This window comes from Chrysochloris asiatica, unplaced genomic scaffold, assembly GCF_000296735.1.
Source record: "Chrysochloris asiatica unplaced genomic scaffold, ChrAsi1.0 scaffold00138, whole genome shotgun sequence".
Classification (NCBI taxonomy): domain Eukaryota; kingdom Metazoa; phylum Chordata; class Mammalia; order Afrosoricida; family Chrysochloridae; genus Chrysochloris; species Chrysochloris asiatica.
In genome coordinates, this window is record NW_006408656.1 from 7,514,305 (window position 1) to 7,527,219 (window position 12,915).

Sequence of the window (12,915 nt, forward strand, 5' to 3'; positions counted from 1 at the left end):
GTGGGGAAAGAGAGCAGACAGGAAGAACCAGTCTGGATAGCAGTGTTGGGGTGGGAGGTCAGGGACATTTGCTTGGGACCTGCCATGGCTGAGGTACACCCAGCAGGGCACATTAGGAACAACCTGAACTCTCCTGGATCACCCACCTTTTGTGATTCACCCTGAGAAACCTGCCTGTCATTAGTGACCTGGGCCTCCTCCATCAGTGGCCTCAGCAGCACAGGTTCCCTCTTCACCCACAGGTGCTGGGCATGGGTTTGTGGGTGGACGTATCGGTGAGGGTCTGAGAAGAGTGCTTGGGGAGATATGACTGTGCCTACCACTCTATTCTTGCAGGAAGACTGAGGACTACCGTGGTCCTCTCTTGACCCCAAATCTGAGTCTTGTTACTGAAATTCTGTCAGACTGCTTGTCCCTACAGGGGTTGGTTCCTGAGCAGGGATCAAGTCTACTCTTCTGCCCCTGACCGGCCGGCCCCAGCATGCCATGTAACTTTGTGTTAGTGACTCAGCCTCTCTGGTCTTTTACTTCTAGGGTTATAAAATGAGACCTATTCACTTCCATACACACCTTGGCCCCCTCCCCTGGCCTGCACTTTCCCCAAACAGCTGGCTAGCCACCAAAGTAGAACCAGAGTGGGTTGGGCCGTCATGGTGAGCACCTGAAAGGACACAGAGGAAACGGATAGACCCACAACCTCCTCACTTCCCACCACCTACAGAGTGGCCCTGAAAACACTGTTGCAGTAGCCTTTGAATCTCTGTCTACTCTCACGCTGGCCTGGTTACTTACTCCTGTTATTTGAACTGTATACATGCTAATGGGCCCAGGAGTCCCAAACCACCATTAAATCCAGCCTAGCACCAGGGCCCTCACATACCACTCAACTCCAGAAGACCCAGGAGGAGTCCAGGGCAGAAGGAAATAGCATTAGCACGGAATACAATGGACCTGTGTCCAGGAAGCTGGGTAGTGAAGAGGCCCTGCCAGACCTCTCACCTGGGCATCAGGAGCCTCAAGCCAACTGCCTACAGGACACCTCCACCTGGGCATCCCATGGGCACTGCCCCTCAACCTGATCCCACTTGAACATCAGCTCTTGCCTCTCATTTTAATAATGGCATCTGGGCTCTTCTAAGTCCTGTCAACCTTATCCCAAGCTATCTGCTTCTCCCTATCTTTTCTGCCCTTGTTTTATTTTTAATGGTCAAAATGTATAGGGCACTTGCTATATGCCACGAAGCACTGGTGAGGCAGCAGCTAAGTGCTTGACTATGACCCGGAAAAGTCAGTGGTTTTCTTTGGGAGAAAGATGTGGCAGACTGCTTCTATAATCTAATCTTTTCTGTAAAGACTACAGTCTTGGAACCCCTACAGGGCAGTTCGACTTTGTCCTAGAGAGTCATTATGAGTCAGAATTGATGCCAGCAGGTTGGGCTTGTTTTTCTATTGCTATCTGCCGAACACTTTTCAAGTGCTTTGCAATTACTAACTTATTTAGTTCTCACAGCCTTCATTTGATAGGTGAGGAGACTGAGACCCAAAGAGGCTAACTGTCTTGCCCAGGGTGAAGATTTGAGCGGAGGCGCCTGCTCCAGCATCCGTGCTCAGAACCTCATTCACAAAGCCTCCATGCTCCTCACAGTTCTTTAGTCTCTCCCTCCTTCAATCCCTCCCACACGGTGCTCTCAGACGAACCCTTCATTTTTCTCCTGTTTAAGAAAACGCTATAATAGCAAAAATTACTATAGCAATTTGATCTTTCTGAAGCATGACTTGGAACATGTCATTCCCTTGCTCATAAAACCTTGAAACTCCCTCTCTTCCCCACCTGGGGCTGACAGAAATCAGTTCATGCCCTAACTGAGGATTCAAGGATGTGGCAATAATAACTTCTCAACTCCTCTCAGACACCTCTTCCTCTAGCTCATGCCTGCCCACTCCTCCCCAGAGCTGCTCACTCCCTTTCTGCAGAGGGCTGGGGTCCTTGGAATGGACTTCATCCGTCGTGAAGAAAGGCTGTATGTCTGTCTTTGAATCACAAGAGCTTCTGCCACAGTGTACCACACAAACACATATGACAGACATGAATGAATAAGCAAACAAATAAAACAAGTGACTATGTAACTGGGCTGTCTTATGACAGAGGTTGGTAACAAATGATTTCATTAAACTCTTGAGGCTAATTACTAAGAGTGAACACTGAGAGCTTATGATGTGTGAGTGCCATGTGAAACATTTGACATATATGATCATTTTGCCCTCTCTACAACTCTGTGAAGTCTATACCGTCACTATCCCCCATTTTACAAACAAGGAAGATGAGGCTTTAGGGGAGAATGAACTTTTCCAGAGTCAACCCAGCTGTTAAGTAGACGAGCTGACATGTGAACTGAGGCTGCTTAGCTCTTGACCACCACACAACTGCCTCCAGACGCTGGAGTAATATTTAGACAAATGTTCCTCTATCAGCTTAATGTCTCAGGACCACAAAATGGAAACATATGCAGGCATACCTTGGGGATAAGAAGGTTTAAAAGTACTGCTGCTAGGGTTCCAGTTCATACATGTACAGGTTTATTCTAAACAAAACGTATTTAAACTTCTCTGCCATCAGTGAATGGCTGCAGACAAGAACCCTCAGTAATATGTTTGTGATAGTCTCATTATAGCACCTTTAAAAAGACACAGTCAATCAGAACAGTGGCTTCTGAGGGCATCTGCTGAGCCAGTTAAGTTCAAGACAGAAAAGCCAGCTAAGAAGGGTTTGGTGACTGTTTTTTTGGGATTCCCAAGGGGTTAATCTTGATAGATTTTCTCAAGAATCACAGGACGGTCATGGGTTTATTAAGAAAAAGTTTTAAGAAAACTGAAAGTTGCACTGATGATAAAATTTATTTTGAAAGCCAGGAAAAATGTATTGAGGAATTTTTTTTCCCATCACAACAATGTATCTGCTCATTCATCAAGAATAGCAAGAGCTGTCTTATGAGGATTTTGTTAGGAAACCTCTCTCCATCCATCCTGCAGCCCTGATCTTGCCCTTTCAGACTTCTTTTAGTTCCTTAAATTCAAAGAACATTTAAAGGGAACATGATTTGAGTCCCTCAAGCATGCCAACACTGCTGTCTTCATGTGGTGTTAATCAAAGAGCACAGAATTTTTCAGGGAAGGGTTAAAGAGATGGAAACACCACCTTCTGAAGTGTAGATGGAAGATACATTGAGAAACAACAGCTTCACATTTTGATAATTTTGTTTAGTAAAGATTTCTATGATTTTCATCTTATCCTTGTGATATTTTTTACTTGCTCTTATATTGAAGGCTCAGATCCATATCACTGTAATAAAGTGAACGTCACAGTAAAATGAGTCATACAAATTTTTTGTTTTCCCGTGCATATAAAAATTGTTTACGCTGTAAACCTTCACCCAATCCACAATAAAGTTAAAAATTAACAAATAAATGGAAGCTTTGTTTACGTCATATGTAGTCTAGTAATTGTGCAATAGCATTATGACAAAGCTTGAAATACTGTGAAAATTACCAAAATATGGCACAGAGGCATGAAGCGAGCACACACTGTGCTGAAAATGGGCTGATAGACTGGGGTTAATGCAGGGTTGCCACAAATATTCAATTTGTTTTTTTAAAAAAATCAGTATCTGCAAAGCACAATAAAACAAGGTATACCTGTGGGTAATGTCAAGGTACTAAAGTCCAACATCTAAGAAACATCACAGCACAGGAAATGTCAAATGCCTGAGGAATGTGCAATGTTGTACTTTATTCATCCAAATATTTATTGTTAAGTGCTGGTGGAGTCAGTTCTAACTCATAACGATCCTGTATAGGGTTTCCAAGGAACAGCTGGTGAATTTGAACTACCGACTTTGCAGTTCAAACCAACCTTGCAGTCCAGTGATTTATCCCACAGCACTGCATCAGAACCTATTATTTCTATGACAAGCATGAGTGTAGGCCATGGGTATAAAGCAGTGACATACATACAATTTCTGTCCTAATATAGCTGATACTCAATCTGATGAGGGAGTAGAAGGAGGTGGAAGGAGACAGAGTATATGAAACAAAAGATAGATGTCCAAGGTGACAATTGCCGTAGAGAAAAATCAATCCAGGTCTAATGTGCTAGACGGGGGTATTCTGGTAGCCTTCTAACTTCATATGGATCAGGAAGATCTCCTTTGGTAAAGTGATGTCTGAGATGAGCTATGAAGTAAATGAGGGAACCAGGTAGCCATCTAAAAGATATTCCAGGCAAAAGACACGAAAAGTACAAAGGACCTGAGTTAGGAACTTGCTAAGAGGAACAGCCAAGAGACTTGTGTGGCTGGAGCAGAGTAAATGGGGAGAAGGAACAGGCAGAACTCCCACACAAAAGAAAATGCCAAAGCTTTGTGTAATGCCACATGTCTATTATTGTTGTTGTTGTTTGGTGTCATCGAGTCCGTACCGACCCATAGCAACTTTATGCTCAGCAGAACGAAACACCGCTCAATCCTGGGCCAACCTCACTATTATTGCCACGCTTGAGTCCATCGATGCTGCCACTTGGCCAATCCATCTTGTTGGGGGTCTTCCTCTTTTTCTCTGACCCTTCACCTTACCAAACATGATCTCCTTCTCCAGCGACTGTTCCCTCCTGACAATATGTCCAAAGTATGAGAGACGAAGTTTGGCCATCTTGGCCTCTAAGGAGCACTCTGGTTGCACTTCTTACAAAACGGATCTGTTGGGTTTTTTTTGGCAGTCCATGGCACTTTCAATATTCTCCTTCAACACCATAACTCAAAAGCATCAGTTTTTCTACGGTCGTCCTTATTCACCGTCCTACTTTCGCATGCATATGAAGTAATTGAAAATACCATGACTTGGGTTCAGGCACACCTTAGTCCTCAAGCTGACATCTTTGCTCTTCAACACTTTAAAAAGATCTTGTGCAGCAGATTTGCCTAATGCAATATGTCATTTGATCTCTTGACTGTTGCTTCCATGAATGTTGATAGTTGATCCAAGAAGAATGAAGTCCTTGACAACTTCAATCTTTTCTCCATTGATAAGAATGTTGTTTATTGGTCCAGTGGTGAGGATTTTTGTTTTCTTGACATTGAGATGTAATCTATACCAAAGGCTGTGCTCTTTGATCTTCATCAGTAAACGTTTTAAGTCCTCTTCACATTCAGCAAGCAAGGTTGTATCATCTGCATATCTCAAGTTGTTAATGAATCTTCCTCCAATCCTGATGCCATGTTTTTCTTCATAGAACCCAGCTTCTTGGATTATTTGCTCAGCATACAAACTGAATAAGTATGTCTAGTTAATATTAAAAGCAAGATACTTTCCACATGCCTAGCAATGTGCTCAGTTCTACTAACACAAAGATTGCTACAGACAGGCTCTCTTAGAGTCTAATGGGGAGACGAAAGGACTCCACAGGGCCATGTAACAAGCACTATGTCCAGATGCTATGAAATTACATCTAACCTAGACAAGGAATTGTTTTAGTTGTCGAGGTGCTGCTATGACAGAAATACCACAAGTGGGTAACTTTAATAAACAAATTAATTTTCTAATAGTGTAGGAGGCTAGAAGTCTAAATTCAGGGTGCTAAGTTTAGGGTAAGACTTTCTCTGTGTTGGCTCTTGAAGAAGGTGCTTGGCTCTTCATCTTATTTCTGGATCCCTTTGTTGTTGTTGTTGTTGTTGTTAAGTGCCATTGAGTCAGTTCTGACTCATAGCAACCCTGTATAAGATTTCCAAGGAGTGGCTAGTGACTTTGAACGGCTGACCTTATGGTTCAAACCAACCTTATGGTTGAGTGCTTATCCTACAGTGCCACACCAGGAATCCTTCCTGGTCTCTTGGAGATTTCCAGGTCTCCACAGGACTTGGCATCTCTCTTTCCCCATCTCTACTTGCTAACTTGTGTTTCATTTCTTTCATATCTCAAAGGAAATTGACTCAAAATATACCCTACACCAATCCTGCCTGACTCATTAACATAACAAGGGCAGCTCATTCCCAAATGGGATTATAACCAGAGGTATATTGTTGCTAGTCGTCCTGGTGTGGCACTGTGGGTTAATGTGCTGGACTGTAAAGTCAGTTTGAATGGCAAGGTCGGTGGTTCAAGCTCACCTGCTGGCTCCTCAGAAACAACATGTTGTAGGTAAGTGTCTTTGAGTCCGTTCCTACTCTTAGCCAACCCTGTACATTGTTGTTGTTGTTGTTGTTAGGTGTCATCAGGTCACTTCCAACTCATAGCAACCTTATGCACAACAGAATAAAACACTGCCCAGTCCTGCGCCATCCTCACAATTGTAGTTACACTTGAGCCCACTGCTGCTGCCACTGTGCCAATCCATCACCTTGGGGGTCTTCCTGTTTTTCATCAACTCTCCACTTTACCAAGGTCCATCCTGATAATCCACCTGAAGTATGAGAGATGAAGTCTCACCATCTTGAGTTCTAAGGAGGCAGTCTGACTATACTTCTTCCAACACAGATTTGTTCATTCTTCTGATGGTCCATGATACTTTTAATATTCTTTTCTAACACCATAATTCAAATGCATTCATTCTTCTACAGTCTTCCTGTGCAGGGTTTCACAGGAGCAGCTGGTGGGTTTGAATTGCTGACCTTGCTGTTAGTAGTCCAATGCTATTCTACAGCACCACACCAGGACTCTGTATGTTGTTGTTGTTAAGTGCCATCAAGTCAATTCTGACTCACAGCAACCCTGTATAGGGTTTCCAAGGAATGGCTGGTGGGTTTGAACTGCTGACTTTATTGTTAGTAGTTCAGTGCTTATCTTACAGCACCACAGCAGGACTCAAGACTCTGCATAAAGGTTAGGATTTACAACACATATTTTTGAGGGACACAGTTCAGTCCCTAATACAGCCCAAGGAGTCTTCCTAGAGAAGGTGCCATTTGAGCTGTCAAATAGGAGAAGGGAAACACATCCTGAACTCAGTTGCATAAGGGATTGGGCAGGACAGAACTGAGAACAACTAGGCAGAAACCAGCCTATGAGATGAAGAGCTGGGGAGAAGAAGACAGAGGGGACAGGAGATGTGAATGGGTGGACAGGGTGTAGACTGTGTACATGAGGTGGAGAGAAAGTAAATCAAGGAAATGGGCTGAGAAGGGAGGAAGACAGAGAAGACAGAGAGGGAGGTGAGTTTATGGGAACAAGAGAGCCACGTGGACAGGGAGACCCAGGCTTAACTGTGGGTGAGTTGGTAGTTATGGAGTGAGAGGACAAGGATGAGTAGAGGTAGAATAAGGACTTTGATAATTTACCTACCCACCAAAGGCCCCTCCTTTTGGTCAGTCTTCATTGTTGTTAGGTGCCCTCGAGTTAGCTCTGACTCACAGGGACCCTATGTACAACATAGTGAAACCCTGCCCTACCATTTAAGCCTATTGATGCAGCCTCTGTGTCAACATAAGCAAGAGAAAGGGGTGAGAAAAGAATGCTTAAGGAACACTCACTTTCTAAGTTGGGGAAGAGTGGCCATTCTTAGCTGCGATGGGGATATATGGAGCTCAAATAGGTCAGTTGAAAGTAAGATGAACTACTAAGTGTGATGTTGTTGTTAGGTACTGTTGAGTTGGTTCCAACACACAGTGACCTGGTCAAAAACAGAACAAAACACTGCTCAGTCCTACACCATCCTCAGAATCATTCCTTTGGTTGAGCCCATTGTTGTAGCCACTGTGTCAGACCATCTCGTTGAGCTTTCTACTTACTAAGCATGATGTCTTTCTCATGGAACTGGTTCCTTCTGATAACATGTCCAAAGTATGTGAGATGAAGTCACACCATTCTTACTTCTAAGGAGCATTGTGACTATACGCCTTCCAAAACAGATTTATTCTTTCTCCTGGCAGCCCGTGGAATATTCAATATTCTTCACCAACACCGTAATTCAAATGCATCAATTCTTCTTTGATCTTCCTTATTCATTGTCCAGCTCTTGCATGCATATGAGGAAACTGAAAATGCCATAGCTTGGGTCCAATGCACATTAGTTCTCTAGGTGACATCTGAGATGACAGGAAAGTAGAGGTATCTAGCCACTCCTACCTGCACCAGATCTTGGTTTCTCATTTCATCTAGAAGGTCCAGATCCTTTTTTTAGGCAGATATCTGAGTCCTGACCTCCAGACCCTTGGAGCTGTCTGAGTCACCCTGGTAAGAGAGTCCCCAGTTAACAAAAATAACAGTAACTCACAAGCTTTGTGATCTTCAAACTACTTTCACCACCATAAGCAGAGTATCTAATAATCAGTCTAGAATGGACACGGTCCTGCTATTATCCTCCTTTTCATGAGAGGCTGCTGCAGTTCAGAGAGGTTAAGGGTCTTAGGAAGGTCACATGCCCTAGTGGGTGACCAAGTTGGGACTTGAGCCAAGTTCTTGAGATTGCAAACCCCACAGTGACACTGCAATTGTTGCTGAGTCCGGTGATTGCTGAGTGCCAAGGACAAGGGGAAGGGGTGAAACAGACATAGCAAAGGGAAAGGAGGAGAAGACAGGCAGAGAAGGCAGAGTAGGGGGTGGAGAGTCTTTGAGTTGGCACTAGAGGAGTCTCCAAAAAGATCTGATCAAATGTCCCAACACTTTGAAAGGATTGAAGCAACAGAAGCTCATTCTACCATGCGAGACACAATCAGGAGTGAGTTTATTGTTCCCAGTTCGCAGGTGAGAAAACTGAGGCAATGAGCTGTGCCTACACAGCTTAACCAAAGGCCCCATAGGAAGTTAGGACCCAGGAGCCTTGCTTGAAGTTGGACAGGATCGACTGTCGTCAGGGCCTTCCACTATTCAGTGGATGATGAAATAAAGATGAGAGAAGAGGTAGTAGAAACACAAACCAGCCGCATCCAAAGAGGAAGGAGGAAAAAAACTTCAGCGGCAGTCTGTCAGTGGCAGAGATGATGGAGAGATAAGGCCCTGATACTCGGCTCAGTTGCCGGCAGCATCAGCTGGTCAGGTGTCACCGAGCCTTCTCCTGCCCCCGCGGACTCATCCACTTGGGCTGCTCCGCAGCGCTATATTACACTGTCCCCCGGGAAAGGAGAACCGGGAGGGGTGGTGAACGCTCCTCCTCCCCCATCTGCTCTTGAATTCGCAGCATCCTCCGCTGCATCCTCCAGGCCCAGCCTCCTCCTCCTTCTGCCCATTCCCCTACTCCCCTCTCCCGGATGGTACGCTCCCGCCTGGCCCAGCTGCAGTGGATGTTGCTAGAACCCACGCGGAGAAAGGAGAGACGCAGGCTGCGGTGACCCAAGCGGCCGCCCCTGCCTCAGGGACCCCATCCCGGAGAAAGACGGCACCATGACCCAGGGAAAGGTACGGGCATCTCCCCCGCCTGCACCATCCTCCATCCTCCATCCTCGGGTTCCCTGCCTCCTTATCATCCTAAGCAAGTTCTCTGGACCACTCTAAGCATCCTCCCCTGGCTGTTGTGCAAAGGATCCTCTGTGGTCCTTGTTGAAGTCAGGGGACCAAAAGGACCATTTGAAGGAATGGATCAGGACTTCTTCCTACCCACTAGGCTCTCCTCTCTTTCAGGTCTTCCTCTGTCTCCCTTCTGCCCCATGCTTTGCCATTATAGGACTCTTCACAGGTACCCACCCCCCAAAGAGTGGGCCTGGGTAACCAGTGTGTGAGTGTGTGTATGTATGCCTGGTGAGCCACAAGGGGCACTGCCTATGGGGTCATCCCCTCTGGTCCAACCCTTTAATCCCAAACCCAATCACTGCATCCTCATCTTTCATATCCTCCACAAAAACACTCCCCACCCAAGTCCTGGTTTTATTCTACATCTGGACACATCTCCTGTGATTGGGGAGTTACTGTGGCAATCCTGCATCAAGATGCTCTAATATTTTGTTTTGTTTTTAACTGGGCCATGAGATTGGATGAGCCCAGCAAGTCTCCCCCACCCCCAGTTTTAAGCTAGAATTTTATGGGAGGTTGGGGCAGACTTGCTGGCCTAATAGAGTTACGTAACATCAACAGCCTGTGGAATTATACAACCACCAGGGCCTGGGGCAAAGAAGGAGGGTTATCTGGACCTCTGTTTGGGGGTGCCAAGGATTAGGCAGAGAAACTAGCACAGGTACCTCCCCTTCATTTGCCTTCATTTTTTCTTTAAATGTTTTGTTGTGAATTGTGTGATAGTTTACATGGGAGAACATTAATTAGCTTTACATTTATCCTATTGCATATATCGTTTCATTGCCATGGTTACAATCCCTTCCATGCATCATCAATCAACCAAAGGGTATACCCTGAAAGCCTGTCCCTCAGTCGTCAGCACACAGCCCCTCTCCCTCTCTGGGTCTAAAGTCCCCAGCCACTCCATCTCTCCACGTCATTGTCTCTGCCTCCATCTCTGGCATCACTACTTCTCTGGGTAGGGTCCTGCTCTCCGCTTTCACTTGCCTTCTTGTCACCAAGATGAATTTTCAGAGCCAATGGCATCTTTACTGGGTCCTCAGACCCTCCTCTCCCTGTTTTTAAGCTCTTCAGACCTCCAAATGATGTCATTGGGTGATGCCACCTCCTGCCATTGGTCAGGCCTCACTTGGAAATGCCAGATGTGGGGAAGAGGTAAAGTCCTGGAGGCTCAAAGTGCTGGAGGGACAGGGTGGGGCTGGTGAGGAGCCTGCACTTTGGTACAAGGCAGAAGTTAGAGGTGATCATCATTTTCCCAGGTGTGAATGCTAGGGTTGGGCTCAGAGTGCCTTCTGGTGGGCTGGGTCCTGTGGGTGGGATGAATTGTCCTGGGCATAACCTTTCTGATCTAGGTGATACCAGGGTTTGGGAGGGGAAGGATGCTGATGAGCCAAGGCTTCACTCCTCCCAGGTTTGGTCTCTGGGTCACTTCCTGAAGAAGGCTGGGAGAGTGTTCACTATGATGAAAATGAAGACACCCCCCTTTCTGATCCTCTTCCTCTAGCCCCACCCTGTACCCACCAGTTGCTTTGCTGATGAGGCCTCTTGTCTTTGGATGAATGCATTCATTCTGCCTCTTGACCCAGCCTGCCTGGCCCAACTCACAGGCTTTCTGGGGGATGGAAAAAAATTCTTCCAGCTCAGTGGGCCCAGAGATGAAGTGGAACCAGAGGCCCTCTGATCATTGCCTGTCTCTGGGCAGACTCAAAATTGTCCTCTCTGCAGCCTCCTCACTGGCCCCTCAAATTTAACATTTTCATTTTGGAATAGGACCTAAGTCCTATGTTCTAAGGTTTTGCACTTTTGTTACTGTTTCTGCTTTCATGGCATTGCCACCGATTTCACCCCAATCTTTCCTTCTCTGATTGAACCATTCATGCTCTCAGAACTCATAGCCTTTCACCAAAGCAAAAGGTGAACCTGTGGGGGCAGGGGATACATCTGAGGTCCAAACTGCCATTGGCACAATTCCCTCTGGGCTTGTTTCTTCCTCTGTAAAATGAAGGAAGGTGCTGAACTAGGTGCCTTCTGAGGTCCCTTCTAGCAGTAGCATTTTGGGATTTGGCTTTGGTCTGAGGGAGAGGCTGGGGTTTGGGTAGGATGAGGCCAGACCACGCCTTTAACCAGGATCCTTTGCCCTTCCTCCACTGTACAGTCTTCCTCTTTGTCTCCTCCCCGATTTCTACCTTCCTGCTGTCCCCCTATCCATCCTCCCAGGGCAATTTCAAGCCCTACCAGAGGAGGCCAGTCCCAGTGGAAGGAGCCCAGGCTCCAGCAGGCTGTGTATGACTCTATGACCTTGGACAGGTCATTTCTCTCTGATTCTCAGTTCTCTCATTTAAAAACAAGAGTCAATGTGTGGCTAATTGTCTCCATGAACAACTGTCTTTATCATGAGACCAGAACTAGATGATGTATGACTACCATTACTGAACATTGTAATCAAAGATTCTATAGAAGAGTCTTGATCAAAAGGGGGAAAATCTTGAACTGAATTTCAAATTCACATGGAATCCATACTTTCTGGAGTCTGGATGAACTCCCAAAACATTTCCCTGAGATCACTTTTAATCCTTAAATTTAAAATGTCCCCTGAAGTCTTCATAAAAGCAAAAAACTAGTTCCACTTAACTAGTAAAGGGGTCTTACCTGAGCATTTTTCTCTCTTAAGAATTATTTATGCAGAGGGATCATGCCTCTGTACACAGGGTTGATAGGGATGGGCAACTTAGACATTGGCTACTAAAATGAGGGGAGACGGGGTTGCTGTAAAGGCACAAAATGACTGGCTTACAAGTTTTTAAAAGGGAGTTTAGTTTCAGAGGGTGTGGGGGAAGGTAGAATCTCTACTGAGTGGTTTTCAACCTATCTAAATGGGACTGGTGAAAAGAGATGGGGATACGACTCCTGTGGTTAAATAGTAATTGTTATCAGGACTGATTGGGATTGTTGCAACTGTAAAGGTAGACGTTTTATAGCAAAAAGAGAGGAGTGGTTAATCTTGCAGTCCAGGAGCAGAGGACCCTGGGAGCATTAAGGGAGAAAAGCAGGAGCAGAGTGTGAGACCCTATTCAGAGAAGCAGCGACGCCAGAGATAGAGGCAGAGATGATGACGTGGAAAGATAGAGTGGCTGGGGACTCTAGACTCATGGAGGGAGAAGAGCTGTGTGCTCACATCCAGGGGACAGGCTTGCAGGGTATGCCCTTTGGGTGTTTGAATGATTGCGTATTCCTGAGTATTTTGGTATACATTTAAAAAAGAGAAAAAAAAACCCAGAGGGAATAGAATGTTGAATGATGACGCATAGAGGGAATTGTAATCATTGCAATGAAAACAAAATACGATAGGATGAATGTAAAGCTGATGTTCTCCCATGTAAACTATCACTCAATTCACAGTAAAAACTTAAAAAAAAAAAAAAA

At 45.4% G+C, this 12,915-nt stretch overlaps 1 protein-coding gene across 1 annotated transcript in view; it reads left to right on the forward strand.

Moving 5' to 3' along the window:
* Positions 1-9,284: 9,284 nt before the first annotated feature.
* Positions 9,285-12,915, forward strand: part of FAIM2 (Fas apoptotic inhibitory molecule 2) — a 43,206-nt gene continuing 39,575 nt past the window's right edge. Inside the window, exon 1 of the mRNA XM_006870067.1 lies at positions 9,285-9,381. Within this exon, the coding sequence (XP_006870129.1) occupies positions 9,367-9,381 (15 nt within the window). The 5' untranslated portion in view covers positions 9,285-9,366. The remainder of the gene's footprint in view (positions 9,382-12,915) is intronic.